General features: G+C 40.5%; 1 protein-coding gene across 1 annotated transcript; it reads right to left on the bottom strand.

Annotated features, from left to right (window-relative positions):
• Window positions 1–1,955: 1,955 nt before the first annotated feature.
• PRR32 (proline rich 32) lies at window positions 1,956–10,289 on the bottom strand. The gene is given in 2 exon segments (XM_053579092.1): window positions 1,956–2,826; window positions 10,270–10,289. Coding segments are annotated over 2 exon segments (891 nt in total).
• Between the last annotated feature and the right edge of the window lie 6,544 nt (window positions 10,290–16,833).

The following is a 16,833-nucleotide window of genomic DNA, read 5'->3' as shown; positions in this document are numbered from 1 at the left end:
ACCTGTTATATAGGCAAAGAGATCTTCATAAACTAGAAAATATATCTATCCTGCACCACAAAAGTATAAATAAAGATTCAATGCCTAAATTTGCTAATGGGTATTCTTTGATACTTACGGTAAGTGTTCTGTATTTAAAAATGACATAGAAAATAACAAAACACACCCACCTAGGATGTTAGGTAAGAGAAGAGAGGTTGGAAAAGGAGCTAGTTGTGTTGGTGTCATTTTTTGTTTTCATGAATTTATCATGGATTGCTTTAATTAATTGTCAGTGAAGTCTTTTTGAGCATTCATCTGAACAACTTCTTATTTCCTTTGAGAAGGAAAGCAGATCCTGTCCTGCTGTCACTTACCACACCTTTTGGCAACTCTCTTGAGGTACAGCACTGCCATTGACACAAAAACTTGATTTCTTGTCAAAATATATTCTAACATTTGGCTCAAAAGGTATTTTAGATCACTATAAGCACACTCAACTTCTCTGTTCATTAAGGTTGAAAATTCAATAAGTATTTGGTATGCTGAAACTAAGCTACCACAGTGAGCAGCTGTCAAATGATTTGCCAAATACTTCTGCTCAACCCACCACTGTAAATTGATGGAATCAGGACGTACACATAGTGAGGGGAATGCTATCATCCACTATCCAGATGCTCTAGCAAAGCTTTGCACTACAACGTGTACATTTAGAATAACCTATTATGAAACAAATTAAGAAAAAGAAACTTCATGAACCCATGTGCCCTTTTTTGCCAGAGTAACAAAGAACTGATTATTTATGCTAAAAACAAATTAATGATTTTGCTTTTAAGATAGGCATCTTTTGGATCTGCAGGTTTTGTCAACCTCTACTTGACTGGTTATATCACCCACACTATCACACTTGACATGAAAAAAAAAAAAAAAAAACTTATTTGCAGAATTGTCCTCTGGAGACATTTCTAATTTAGCAGTTGTTCATGTACAATGGCACAATGTTTCAGGATATCTTACTATAAAGTGAATTAAGTTATACAATGGTCTATATGTCCATCCTTCCATCCTGCATGCTATACCCATATCTTTGTCACTTGACATTGTACGAGTTCCCATTTGGGTGTTTGGATAATACCACAGAATTGCCATCATGATGGGATGCTGTATCAAATCAGAAAGTGTCCAAATACTCCAGCATCTGAGTAAAATATTTTCATTTGCATTTAAAACTTTTAAGCATAAAGTAGTCCTTTGTTCAGACAATGGGTAAAGGGATTAGCCCTGTTTTATCTGTTTCTTTCTTTTTTTTTTTTTGCACTCTTAATAAGCTAACCCTGCATATATCATGTACTTAGCAACAGTAAAGAGTTGACAGGCAAACAATAACTGATGTTGAAGCAGTAAACTAAAACTATCCCATCTCCCCACCCCACTTCTTTCCTAATCTTTCAGCCCACCTTTGCCTCTAATTGTAAAATACTGGCTTAACAGAGACTCGCATCTTAGTCCTATCTGGTTCCTTTTACCATTAGTGCATTTTCTCTATTGTCTGGACTTTGGCCTGCCTTTATGGACCTTGTCTTTATTAACTCATCCAGCTCTTAGCAACCCTCTTAGGCTTAGGTGGACAGGAATTCCTCTACATAGGCTAAGCCTAGTAAGAATTCAACTCTCTCTCACCCTAGGCACACTGTAAGTTAATTCAATACAACACAGTAGTTAGGATACAACTAAATAATTTAGAAAACATTAACAAGTTTATTTCTACTCAAAGGTAGAAAACAAAATACAAGGTTTAGGCTTCTGGGTGGCATTTAAAAAAATAATCACAATATTTCCAACAATCTTTACTAAATCTCCAAATATATAAATCACATTAGTGATAAACAGAGTGTGAGAGGTTTTATTTACTAATATAAAACACATAGATTAGTAACTTTCACTTCATTCCCCAACCCTTTTCTTCCCTCCTTCCTTTATGCCATCAGCTGTGCTCTATTTGGGGCCATAGGAACTGGCCTTCCCCCAGAATGGAAATAGGGGAAATAAGAAGGCAGTAGAGGACCAATCATCATGGGAGGAACAAAAGTGGTAGGCATAGCAAGAAACAGATTAGAACTTAGTGGTTGATGAGGTAAGAGGCAATGAGCAATAAAGCAAGAAGGTAAATATGGATTACCAGAAGACAATGGGATAGGCCTTGGTCAATTATTCATGGGGTGCTAGGGGCCCCCAAGTGGGAAAGAAACATGAGCCAGCCTAACCTTGTAAGCCATTCTCCTATTACTTGTTGGCATCTCCATCATTACTCCTTATCTAAGAGAGGGGAGATGTGGAAGGACTCTTACTTGTGGGCCCTAGGGTGGAAAAAACCCTTGACCTCTCAGCAAAGTCAAATCTACCATTGTATTATTGCCACCTCTCTCAGTACCTCCAGGGCCGACTCTTGTGCACCCTATAACCAGTGTGAGAGGGCTGCCAGAAAATTCCTGGGACATAATACAATCTTTTCCCTTCTGCTTTCTGCCTGCCAGCCTCACAGAGGTACTTACTTCTGCTTTTGCTCAGACCTCTTCTGCAACAGCAGGTAGTGGTCCATAGAGGTGTCTCAGAGCTTGGGAACTATCTACAGGAATTCAGGACATTATTCTTTCAGAGTGGCACTTCAGTTGCTCACTCGCTAGATTGGTCAACACATTGATGGGAGGTCTCAGCTGGTGGTCCCAGGAATCTACATTGTGCTGAAGCATGGAACTTAGACATTGCAGGGGCAAGTCGTGGTGCAGCTCCTGGTTCTCATTTTTTTCCACAGCTAGCACTATGGGTGAAGGGGCATATCCTCCAAGGCTTGCAAAAACAAAAATTAAAAAGCTAATAATAATGGAAATACAATGACAAGAAAATATAAAAAAGATATGATTGACTAAACTCACTGAAATATACCAGGGAAAAAAGAAGTGTCCACTCCTATAAGTAGTCAAACAAATAGTTTCTCAACCCATTGGCATGTTCTGAGGCCTCTCCTTAGCACTAGGATAAATAATTACCGATCATGGCTGCCCAGTGGCCCTACGCCATTCCTCATTCCCTCACCTCCCCTAGGAAGTTAAAAAGCCTAGAAGACACAGGTAGCTTACTATCAGGGATGTAATTGAAAATACCATCTCTTTAAAGTCCCTGTAGTATCTATGATCCGCTCAACTTGGCATTCAGATTTTGGTAGGATGTTATGGAAAATCTTCTGAGAGAAAACATATATATTTTTTTCCATATAAGTCGAAGAAAGTTTATCTTGTTAATAAAGACTCTACGTTATAAGTTTGAAGTGTCATTCAACACTCACCAAATTTCATTAAAATTTCCTTTCATTTCACCCACACCACATCCTAGATAGAGTAAGAGTTTACTCATATTTAAGACCTTCTCTTGATATTAGATTAAGGATGTGGATTTTTTTGTTTCAAAACTACATTTCAAAGTCATCACTCTTAAATTTACTATTGTTTTTTTTTTTTTTTTTTTTTTTTTGTTGGGGATTCATTGAGGGTACAATAAGCCAGGTTACACTGATTGCAATTGTTAGGTAAAGTCCTTCTTGCAATCATGTCTTGCATGTGTGACACACACCAAGGCCCCACCCACCTCCCTCCATCCCTCTTTCTGCTTTCCCTCCCCCCATAACCATAATTGTCATTAATTGTCCTCATATCAAATTTGAGTACATAGGATTCATGCTTCTACATTCTTGTGATGCTTTACTAAGAATAATGTCTTCCACGTCCATCCAGGTTAATACGAAAGATGTAAAGTCTCCATTTTTTTTAATGGCTGAATAGTATTCCATAGTATACATATACCACAGCTTGTTAATCCATTCCTGGGTTGGTGGGCATTTAGGCTGTTTCCACATTTTGGCGATTGTAAATTGAGCTGCAATAAACAGTCTAGTACAAGTGTCCTTATGATAAAAGGATTTCTTTCCTTCTGGGTAGATGCCCAGTAATGGGATTGCAGGATCAAATGGGAGGTCTAGCTTGAGTGCTTTGAGGTTTCTCCATACTTCCTTCCAGAAAGGTTGTACTAGCTTGCAGTCCCAACAGCAGTGTAAAAGTGTTCCCTTCTCTCCACATCCACGCCAGCATCTGCAGTTTTGAGATTTTGTGATGTGGGCCATTCTCACTGGAGTTAGATGATATCTCAGCGTTGTTTTGATTTGCATTTCTCTAATATATAGAGATGATGAACATTTTTTCATGTGTTTGTTAGCCATTCGTCTGTCGTCTTTAGAGAAAGTTCTATTCATGTCTCTTGCCCATTGATATAAGGGATTGTTGGCTTTTTTCATGTGGATTAATTTGAGTTCTCTATAGATCCTAGTTATCAAGCTTTTGTCTGATTGAAAATATGCAAATATCCTTTCCCATTGTGTAGGTTGTCTCTTTGCTTTGGTTATTGTCTCCTTAGCTGTACAGAAGCTTTTCAGTTTAATGAAGTCCCATTTGTTTATTTTTGTTGTTGTTGCAATTGCCCTGGCAGTCTTCTTCATGAAGTCTTTCCCCAGGCCAATATCTTCCAGTGTTTTTCCTATGCTTTCTTGGAGGATTTTTATTGTTTCATGCCTTAAGTTTAAGTCCTTTATCCATCTTGAATCAATTTTTGTGAGTGGGGAAAGGTGTGGGTCTAGTTTCAGTCTTTTACATGTAGACATCCAGTTCTCCCAACACCATTTATTGAATAGGGAGTCTTTCCCCCAAGGTATGTTCTTGTTTGGTTTATCAAAGATTAGGTGGTTGTAAAATGTTAGTTTCATTTCTTGGTTTTCAATTCGATTCCAAGTGTCTATGTCTCTGTTTTTGTGCCAGTACCATGCTGTCTTGAGCACTATGGCTTTGTAGTACAGACTAAAATCTGGTATGCTGATGCCCCCAGCTTTATTTTTGTTACAGAGAACTGCCTTAGCTATACGGGTTTTTTTCGGTTCCATACAAAACGCAGAATCATTTTTTCCAAATCTTGAAAGTACGATGTAGGTACTTTGATAGGAATGGCATTGAATAGGTAGATTGCTTTGGGAAGTATAGACATTTTAACAATGTTGATTCTTCCCATCCATGAGCATGGTATGTTCTTCCATTTGTTGATATCCTCTGCTATTTCCTTTCTGAGGAGTTCATAGTTTTCTTTATAGAGGTCCTTCACCTCCTTCGTTAGGTATATTCCTAGGTATTTCATTTTCTTTGAGACTATGGTGAAGGGAGTTGTGTCCTTAATTAGCTTCTCATCTTGACTGTTATTGGTGTACACAAAGGCTACTGAACTTGTGGACATTTATTTTATATCCTGAAACATTACTGTATTTTTTTTATGACTTCTAGGAATCTTATGGTTGAGTCTTTGGGGTTCTCTAAGTATAAGATCATGTCATCAGCAAAGAGGGAGAGTTTGACCTCCTCTGCTCCCATTTGGATTCCCTTTATTTCCTTGTCTTGCCTAATTGTATTGGCTAGAACTTCCAGCACTACGTTGAATAGTAAAGGTGACAGAGGACAACCTTTTCTGGTTCCGGTTCTAAGAGGAAAAGTTTTCAGTTTTACTCCATTCAGTAAAATATTGGCTGTGGGTTTGTCATAGATAGCTTCAATCAGTTTTAGAAATGTGCCACCTATGCCTATACTCTTCAGTGTTCTAATTAGAAAAGGATGCTGGATTTTATCAAATGCTTTTTCTGCATCTATTGAGAGGATTATGTGATCTTTATTTTTGCCTCTGTTAATATGGTGGATAACGTTTATAGACTTGGGTATGTTAAACCAGCCTTGCATCCCTGGGATGAAGCCTACTTGATCATGATGAATGACTTTTTTGATGATAAGCTGTAATCTATTGGCTAGGATTTTGTTGAGAATTTTTGCATCTATGTTCATGAGTGAGATTGGTCTGAAATTCTCCTTTTTGGTTGGGTCTTTTCCTGGTTTTGGTATCAGGGTGATGTTTGCTTCATAGAATGTGCTGGGGAGGATTCCTTCTTCCTCAATTTTTTGGAATAATTTCTGCAGTACAGGAATAAGCTCTTCCTTGAAGGTTTGATAGAATTCTGGAGTGAAGCCATCTGGACCAGGGCATTTTTTGGTTGGAAGATTTTTTATTGTTTCTTTGATCTCAGTGCTTGAAATTGGATGTTCAGGAGCTCTATTTCTTCCTGACTGAGTCTAGGGAGAGGGTGTGATTCAAAATATTGATCCATTTCTTTCACATTGTCAAATTTCTGGTCATAAAGTTTCTGGTAGTGTTCAGAGATGATCTCTTGTATCTCTGTGGGATCAGTTGTTATTTCCCCTTTATCATTTCTGATTGAGGTTACTAGAGATTTTACTTTTTATTTCCTGGTTAGTCTGGCCAATGGTTTATCTATTTTATTTATTTTTTCAAAAAACCAACTCCTTGTTTCATTAATTTTCTGAATGATTCTTTTGTTTTCAATTTCATTGATCTCTGATTTGATTTTGGATATTTCTTTTCTTCTACTGAGTTTGGGCTTAGATTGTTCTTCTTTTTCCAATTCCATAAGATCTCTTGTGAGATTGTTGATGTGCTCTCTTTCTGTTTTTCTAATGTAGGCATCTAAAGCGATGAATTTTCCTCTCAAAACTGCTTTTGCAGTATCCCACAGGTTTTGGTAGCTTGTGTCTTCATTGTTGTTATGCTCAAGGAAGTTAATGATTTCCTGTTTTATTTCTTACTTCACCCATCTGTTATTCAACAGAAGATTTTTTAGTTTCCATGTCTTTGTGTGGGGTCGAGCATTTTTGTTAGAATTGCTTTCCACCTTTAGTGCCTTATGGTCTGAGAAGATACAAGGTAAAATTTCAATTCTTTTGATTCTGTTGATATTTGTTTTGTGTCCCAGGATATTATCAATTTTGGAGAATGTTCCATGGGGTGATGAGAAGAATGTATATTCTTTATCTTTGGGATGGAGTGTTCTATATACGTGTATCAAGCACAGTTGTTCTAGGGTCTCATTTAAGTCTCTTATATCCTTGTTTAATTTCTGTTTAGAGGATCTGTCCAGCTCTGTAAGAGGAGTGTTAAGGTCCCCTGATATTATGGTATTATCAGTTATCATATTGCTCAGACTGAGTAAGGTCTGTTTCAAGAATCTGGGAGCATTTAAATTGGGTGCATAAATATTTAGAATTGAAACGTCTTCTTGTTGTATTTTTCCCTTGACCAATATAAAGTGACCATCTTTGTCTTTTTTGACTTTAGTTGCTTTAAATCCACATGTATCTGAAAATAAGATTGCAATTCCTCTTTTCTTCTGAATTCCATTTGCCTGAAAAGTTGTCTTCCAACCCTTGACTCGGAGCTTTAATTTGTCTTTTGAAGCCAGGTGTGTTTTTGCAGACAGCAAATGGATGGCTTGTGGTTTTTAATCCAGTCTACCAATCTATGTCTCTTCAGTGGGGAATTCAAGCCATTAACATTTATTGAGATAATTCATAAGTGTGGTAGTATTCTTTTCGTCTTATTTTGTGAGAGTCCATTGCTTAGTTTTATCTTTTGCATCACTGTGGAGGTTTGGTTCTGTCCTTTACTTTCTGAGTTCTTACTTTGCTGCTGATCCATTGTGGTGGTCAGTGTGCAGAACAGGTTGAAGTATTTCCTGTAGAGCCGGTCTTGTTGTGGCAAATTTCCTCAATGTTTGTATATCCGTAAATGATTTGATTTCTCCGTCAATTTTGAAGCTTAGCTTAGCAGGGTACAGAATTCTGGGCTGAAAATTGTTCTGTTTAAGTATATTAAAGGTAGATGACCATTGTCTTCTTGCTTGGAAAGTTTCATTAGAGAAGTCTGCAGTCACTCTGATGGATTTGCCCCTGTAGGTCAACTGGCGCTTACTCCTGGCAGCTTGCAGAATCTTTTCTTTTGTCTTGACTTTGGACAGGTTCATCACAATGTGTCTTGGAGAAGCTCGGTTAGAGTTGAGGCGACCTGGGGTCCGATATCCCTCTGAAAGCAGTGTGTCAGAATCTTTGGTGATGTTTGGGAAATTTTCTTTTATAATATTCTCTAGTATGGCTTCCATTCCTCTGGGGCATTCTTCTTCCCCTTCTGGAATTCCTATAACTCGTATGTTGGAACGCTTCATAAAGTCCCATAATTCTGACAGTGAACGTTCTGCTTTCTCTCTCTTCTTTTCTGCCTCTTTTACTGTTTGAGTTATCTCAAAAACTTTGTCTTCTACCTCTGAAATTCTTTCTTCTGCATGGTCTAACCTGTTGCTGATACTTTCCATTGCATCTTTAAGTTCCCTGATTGACTGTTTCATTTCCTTCAGGTCTGCTATATCCTTTTTGTATTCTTCATATCGTTCATCTCTGATTTGATTCTGTTTTTGGATTTCCTTTTGGTTGTTTTCCACTCTATTAGCAGTTTCCTTCATTGTTTCCATCATTTCTTTCATTGTTTTCAACATGTGTATTCTAAATTCCCTTTCTGTCATTCCTAACATTTCTGTATAGGTGGAATCCTCTGCAGTAGCTACCTCATGGTCCCTTGGCGGGGTTGTTCTGGACTGGTTCTTCATGTTGCCTGGAGTTTTCTGCTGATTCTTCCTCATGGGTGATTTCTTTTATCTGTTTCCTTGCTCTAATTTTCCTTTCACTTCCTCTTGCTCTTTAAGTTCTCATGCCTGTGAACTAAGGGTTACAGGACCAGAAGGGTGAGAAGGTTTAAGAGCAAAAAAAGGGATGAAAGAAAGGAGGACTGAGTGATAAGGAAAAAAAAGAAAAATAGAGAAAGGAGAGGGGGTGGGCAAAAGGAATATTGACAAAAAGAAGAGAGGCACAGAAAGAGGGAGACAGAGCAATATAGGTGTACAGTAGGGTACTTTGATACAACCTTAAAAAAAAAAAAAACACCTTCTGGGGGTCCCCAGTTGGGTGGTTCCCTTGAGGTCAGCAGCTCTTTTCTAACCTGATCAGACACAGTACCCCACCTCCACCAAGTAGAGAGGAAAGACAAAAATGCTATAAATCAAACCAAAACAAGCAAACAGAAAACTTTACGAGATAAAATTGGCTGGAAAAACCAAATAATAGCAGTAGAAACACTAACAAAAATGAAGTTCTAATTATTGAAATAGGCAGCAATGGGAAATTATTATTAAACTAGAAAAATTGAGAAAGAAAAAGGATCTGTATGGAAAAGGTTGAACTTAAAAAACAAAACAACAATCCACACCATCAAAATAAAAAAAAAATAAAATAAAAATAAAAACACAACCAAAAACAAAACAGTATGTATATGTTATTGAATATTGTCTGGGCAACACGTGGTCTTCTGGGGTATGAGATGTTAATCACAGTTCTGATACGACTGGAGGCTGCTAGTTTCTCAAACCCCAGCAGGTAGACACCCTAAATCTCTCTTCAGCCCACTTAAAAGGCACTTTGATCTTGTTCACTTACTGAGCAGAAGCTTTCTCAGGGAAGTGCTTGTCGCTTGAATCACTGCTGAAGTGGCTATCCACTTACCCTGTGTGTCAAAACTGATCTCCCTCTGCCCCCGAGGGTTAGGGCTGCAAGGCGGCTCAGACCCCGCCCTTAGGCTACTTGGTCGCTGGGTTACCAGCTCCCACCCAGTTCTAGCTCTGCGACCCTGAGGGCAGAGCTTGCCAGGGCAGATCGCTCACAATGTCTGCCTGTGACCCAGAGCCAAACACTAATAGCTCCGTCTGGCTCAGCGGCTCAGACTGGGGCCCTAGACAAAGGCCAAAGTTCTCCGCACTCCCGCTCAGGCTCTCCCCAAGGCAGTTCAACTGAGTGCCACGTCCAAAGACACCAAAACAGTTCACCGGTAAGGCCTTTCTGGTTTGCAGTCTCGCTGCTACTGAACTTACAGTTGCGGCGGGTTTAGACGGATTGAACACACGCGACCACTTGCCGGTTTTCCACTGTTTTAGTCCTCCTCTTGGGGTGCAGAAGTCTCTCGCTAACTCCCTGTATCCTCTCAGGGGTGATGATAGGCAGATCCCACCAGCCAGAGATGCCTGGAGTCCTATATTCCCAGACTCACGGTGCCCAGATGCAAGGAAGCTGTTACTCGGCTGCCATCTTGCTCCACCTCCAAAAGCTAAATTTACTATTCTTAGTACTTAAATTTATATTCATCAACTTTTTATCTGTTAAAACCTCCCACACCTTCTCTAACCCACTCATTCCTGTTTCAGTTACAAACTGTCTTTTGCCTTCAAAATCAAACACTTGTACTCAGTTTTGTACTTACACATTTTCAATACAAGCCATGGAGAAATTCAATCAAGATAGCCTTCCTGGGGTAGTGGAGAAGAATCAGCTGAGGTTCCATACAGGTCAATGCAGCCTGGAGAAAAGACTTGTGCTTATGCTTGAGAAAAACTTGGCAACTTACATGAAGCCAGGGACCAACTGCTTTTCTCTGGACATGGAGTACTCTTTTTGGGGTTACCAAATGTTAGGGAAGGGAGGGAGAAAAGAAGTGGAGAGGAAGAAGGGATGAATCTGTGACACTCTTTGGAAGCTAAACATGTGACTTCTTTCTGCACAGTAGTAGATGGATGATAGTCAAGGCACTTACTACATTAATTGTGATAGGCGAGCTGGAAAGACAAATAATTTCAAGGAGGATTTAGAAGAATCATGCAAGTATAATTTTCTGTTAAAATTAACCAGTGCATGGTGTCCCATGATTGCATTCATGTACACAGCTATGATTTAATATAAAAAAAGAGAGACACAATTTAAAACGTAAAAAAAAAAAAATTCTGAAGTTTTAGTTATAAAAAGTATTTTCAAATGTCCTCCTTGAAATTGGAAACACAAACATTTAGCAGTGTATATGCCTAATCTTGTCATTTCAATTTCCAGTTTGGGGAATGCATATTATTAACTTCATGGGGGACAGAGGTTGGTGGAGGTTCAATTGTTTTCCGTTCTGTAAAGATGAAACAAAACTAGCGCTATAAAATTTCCTCAAATGAGCATCTTGGCTTTTATTTTGTATCCCCTCAATTTGCAGTTGTTTTCCTGCATCCTCTCTTGGATTTATCAGCTCTCTATGTGTGTACATTTCTTGTAATAGAGCTCTGGAGACTTGTGTTAGGTGGGGAGGCAGAGAATAAAAGGCATGACAAGTATCACATGTTTATGAATATTAGCTCAGATTTTGACTGGTAGCTTCTTTGCCTCGGGCATCTTTTATTATCTCATCCTTAATTTCATCCACCTCTCTTTAAGCAAGTATATTTCTACACCTTTTATTCTCTGCTATTGATCTACAGAGTCATTGCTCTGACATTATAATGGCCAACCCCAAGTTCAAGATGACTACTGTTGCTCCATGATAAAGCCATAAACTTGGCCCATATCCTTAAATTTATCTAAGGTTCATTCTATGCAGACTAGACCTTGAAGACTGTCTTTCCTTTATTCTCAATACCACCTTATGACGATATGCTTCCAACAGCCAATTATATTTATTTTTACCCAAGGAAATATACAGACTGAAATATATGTTTCAAGTTATAGATATGTAGTATGTGTGTGGGGAGGAGAGAAAGAGAGAGAGGGGAGGGAGAGAGACCTAAGTACCAGAGACCAATGCAAAGGAATGGTCACTGCTGTGAAACAACACAGTTGATGATGGAAATGACCTAAGTACCAGAGACTAATGCAAAGGAATGGTCACTGCTGTGAAACAACACAGTTGATGATGGAAATGACCTTTTGGGACTTCAAGTACACATCTTTCTGCCAGAGTGCCTTGTCTTTGTCTATATACTACCAAGTGTTTCTCTCTCATTGAAAGATGAAAGTGGCATGTTTCCAACACATTTCCTAGAGGAATCTGTTCACTTGCATAGCTTGATTCACTATTAAGAAATCTCTTTTCTGGACTGAGACAAGATGGCGAACTGAAGCCAGCTTTCAACAAATGCTCCCGTCCAGAAGGAGAGTTAAGGGACAGGAATTTAGTAAGTATCCTGGTGGACTTGAGCCTCACCAAGAGAGAAGGCTGAAGAACGCACATCAACACCGCTGAGGCAAGTTGTGATCACAAGGATGCAAATAAAAGGTACAAAATCCACCACCAAGCGGACGGGAGTCCCCCTCCCCCATGAGACCGGCTCAAGAGCCCCACAATTAAACAAGCGGGCAGAAATTAAAGGCCTTCCCACTACACTCCACGGGAGAGACCTTCTAAAAACTGGACCTACCTCCCCTACTGGGGTGCCATGGTGTTCTCCTGCCGGACATAGGGCTGAATAAAACTTTGGGAATCCTTTGCCGGCAACCCTGAATCCCCAGTGCTCCCCTCCCACCCACTGAGGTCTGGAGGCCTGTCCCCCAGGACTTCGGATCCTTGGGTGATTTCTCAAGGGGAGTGGACATTCCCCGAGTTGCGACTGGTCAGCATTGACTCTGAGGCGAGCGAGTGAGGAGAGGGCACCGGGCTGAGGGGGAGTCACGCCTCGCGGCACTTCCCTGCGGTGCAGTGCACCAACCCTCCCCGGGCATACGAGGCCCAAGACCGAATAAGACTCTGGCCTCCCTGCTGAGAGCTGAGAACCCCTACTCTCACTCGGGGTCTGAGGGCCTATCCCCCAGGAGTTCAGCTCCTTGGGTGATTTCTCGAGGGGAGTGCACAGTGCCTGAGCTGCGTCAGGTCAGCGCTGACTCTGGGATACGTGAGCGAGGAGAGGGCACTCTGCTGAGGGGAAATCAAGCCTTGGCAGCACTTCCCTGCAGTGCAGTGCAGGAGCCCTCCCCGTAGTATTGCATAAAACTGAATGAAACTCTAGCTTCGCCCCCCACTCCCAATCGGGGTCTGGGGGCCCATCCCCCAAGAGTTATGGTTCTTGGGGGATCTCTTAAGGGGTGTGGACCCAGCACAAACTGCGGCCGCTCAGTGCTGACTCTGGGGCACGGGACAGAGGAGAAAAGGGTCGCCTGAGTGCCCACACCAGAGCAGCAGTTACCTGGAGGTAGATCAACAGCCGTTTTTTCTTTAACGGCAGAACGCTCACTTCTGGATATTCTGAGGCCACACTCCCTGTCTCCCTGGGCAACCAGAGGAGGCCACCGGTGACACGGCTCACAAACCTGGGAAGCTTCCAGGGCGGGGCCGACCCAGAGAGGTGTTCAGACGCAATTCTCCAACAGCAAAGACGTTTGAACTCAAAACAGCCCGTCTCCTGTAGGCGACGACAGGAACAGAGACAGAACCTCACAAAGTTGTCTGTTCTGTTCTGTTCTGTTGGCAGCATCCATCAGGGACGGGGCTAAGCCTGAGTGAACACCTCCTTCCCATCACCTGCATCAAACACTCAAAGATGTCAGGCCCCATCTCATCCTGCTAGATAGCGGCAGTCTGCGGGGGCCTGGCAGACTTCCTTGTGATTCAGGCAGGTGCAAACCCCTGGAGTGTCTGTTCACTGCAGGCAACTGGGTTAGCCATCTGCAGAGATACCAGTGACTGGGTCCGACGGAGGGGCAAAGTGGGGAAGGAGACGTCAACCTTCCCAGACTGCTCTGTTTGCTGGGTGGCTCCTCCTGACTCCACGCTGCACTGGGGTGAGCTGTGTCAGAGGAGTCACCAGGCCCCTGTGATCCAGTTCCCAGAGACCTCTAGAACCCTTCCACCCAAGACAAGTGCCGATTGAGACAGTTGATTCGGACCTTTTGAACTGGGCTAATAGACTGAGGACTTTTCAGGCGGTGCCCTGGGTGTGCGATTGTAGGAAGGTTCGATTCTCCTTTTCCAACTGGGGCCAGAGGTGGGCAGGCGGGGTGACTTAATTGCTGATTTTTCCACACAGCTGAGACTTCAAGCCAGAGTAGAAGTTGCAATAGGATCGAACAGAAATCAGCTGAAAACAAGACAGAACCACTTTGCTCCACCACACCAGACAGGGCCCCAGTTTCTCAGGCCACAACACTGTACGGGCCCTCAATAAAACCCCAGGGGAAAAACCAAAGGGAGTAAACCATGGGGCGGAATCAGCGTAAAAACTCTGGTAACATGAATAACCAGAATAGATCAACCCCCCCAGGAAAAGATACGGCAGATGTGATTGAAGATCCCATTCATAAACAACTGGCTGAGATGTCAGAAGTCGAATTCAGAATTTGGTTTGCAGACAAGATTAATAAAATGGAATTAGGCATTCGAGGAGAAATTAAAAAATTGTCTCAAGAATTTAACGAATTTAAAGACAAAACCACCAAAGACTTAGACACACTGAAGCAAGAACTTACAGCCCTCAAAGATATGAAAAATACAGTAGAATCCCTCAGTAACAGAATGGAGCAAGCAGAAGAAAGGATTTCTGACATTGAAGATAAAGTCTTTGAACGCTCCCAATCTCTCAAAGAGGAAGAGAAATGGAGAGCAAAAACGGATCACTCACTCAGAGAACTCTCAGATAATTCGAAAAAAAACAACATAAGTGTTATAGGAATTTCGGAGAACGATGAAGTGGCTGCCAAGGGCACAGAGGCCCTTCTACATGAAATTATGAAAGAAAATTTTCCAGACGTGCCTAGAGAATCTGAAATTCAGATAGCAGACAGCTTCAGAAACCCAGCACGATTCAACCCCAATAAGCCATCTCCCAGACATATCATAATTAGCTTCACTAAAGTTAGCATGAAAAAGAAGTTTCTCAAAGCAGCCCGGCGAAAGAAAACTATAACGTACAAAGGTAAGAACATTAGAATAACTGCAGATCTCTCTGCTGAAACTTTTCAAGCAAGAAGAGGCTGGTCATCAACTTTTAATCTCCTAAAGCAAAAAAATTTCAACCCAGGATCTTGTATCCAGCTAAACTGAGTTTCATCTATGATGGAGAAATTAAATACTTCAATGACATTCATATGTTGAAAAAAATTGCCATAAGTAAACCAGCTCTTCAGGATGTTCTCAGACCTATCCTCCACAATGACCAACCCAATCCTATACCACAAAAGTAAACTCACTCAGAAACTTCGGATCAAACTCCAACTTCCACACTGGCGAAAGGATTAAAAATGTCCACTGGACCTTTGAAAAATCTTGATACCCAAAATTGCACCAGACTTATCAATACTCTCCATCAATGTGAATGGCTTAAACTGTCCTCTAAAGAGGCATAGGTTAGCTGACTGGATACAAAAACTCAAGCCAGATATTTGTTGCATACAAGAGTCACATCTCAACTTAAAAGACAAATACAGACTCAGGGTGAAAGGATGGTCATCCATATTTCAGGCAAATGGTAATCAGAAAAAAGCAGGTGTTGCAATTTTATTTGCAGATACAGTAGGCTTTAAACCATCAAAAGTAAGGAAGGACAAGAATGGTCACTTCATATTTGTTAAGGGTAATACTCAATATGACGAGATCTCAATTATTAATATCTATGCACCCAACCAGAATGCACCTCAATTTATAAGAGAAACTCTAACAGACATGAGTAACTTGATTTCCTCCAGCTCCATAATTGTTGGAGATTTCAACACTCCCTTGGCAGTGTTGGATCGATCCTCCAGAAAGAAGCTGAGCAAGGAAATCTTAGATTTAAACCTAACCATCCAATATTGAGATTTAGCAGACATCTACAGAACATTTCATCCCAACAAAACTGAATACACATACTTCTCATCAGCCCACGGAACTTACTCCAAAATTGACCACATTTTAGGTCACAAGTCTAACCTCAGTAAATTTAAAGGAATAGAAATTATTCCATGCATCTTCTCGGACCATCATGGAATAAAACTTGAATTGAGTAACAACAGGAATCTGCATACCCATACAAAAACATGGAAGTTAAATAACCTTATGCTGAATGATAGCTGGGTCAGAGATGAGATTAAGAAAGAAATCACCAATTTTTTGGAACAAAATGACAATGAAGACACAAACTATCAGAACCTCTGGGACACTGCAAAGGCAGTTCTAAGAGGGAAATTTATAGCACTGCAAGCCTTCCTCAAGAGAACGGAAAGAGAGGAAGTTAACAACTTAATGGGACATCTCACGCAACTGGAAAAGGAAGAACATTCCAACCCCAAACCCAGTAGAAGAAAAGAAATAACCAAAATTAGAGCAGAATTAAATGAAATTGAAAACAAAAGAATAATACAGCAGATCAATAAATCAAAAAGCTGGTTTTTTGAAAAGGTCAATAAAATAGATAAACCTCTGGCCAACATAATCAGGAAAAAAAGAGTAAAATCTCTAATATCATCAATCAGAAACAACAAAGACGAAATAACCACAGACTCATCAGAAATCCAAAAAATCCTTAATGAATATTACAAGAAACTTTATTCTCAGAAACATGAAAATCTGAAGGAAATAGACCGATACTTGGAAGCACGCCACCTTCCAAGACTTAACCAGAATCAAGTTGAAATTTTGAACAGACCCATATCAAGTTCAGAAATAGCATCAACTATGCAAAACCTCCCTAAAAAGAAAAGCCCGGGACCAGATGGTTTCACGTCAGAATTCTACCAAACCTTTAAAGAGGAATTAGTACCTATATTACTCAACCTGTTTCAAAATGTAGAAAAAGAAGGAAGACTACCCAACACGTTCTATGAAGCAAACATCACCCTGATCCCCAAACCAGGAAAAGACCCAAAAAGAAAAGAAAATTATAGACCAATATCACTAATGAATATAGATGCAAAAATATTCAACAAGATCCTAACAAACAGAATCCAGCAACACATCAAACAAATTATACATCATGACCAAGTTGGTTTTATCCCAGGGTCTCAAGGCTGGTTCAATATACGTAAATCTATAAATGTAATTCAGCAC

The sequence above is a fragment of the Nycticebus coucang genome, chromosome X, assembly GCF_027406575.1.
Source record: "Nycticebus coucang isolate mNycCou1 chromosome X, mNycCou1.pri, whole genome shotgun sequence".
Classification (NCBI taxonomy): Eukaryota; Metazoa; Chordata; class Mammalia; order Primates; family Lorisidae; genus Nycticebus; species Nycticebus coucang.
Note: the sequence above shows the minus strand (reverse complement) of the source record. Positions and strands in the feature narration are given on the sequence as shown.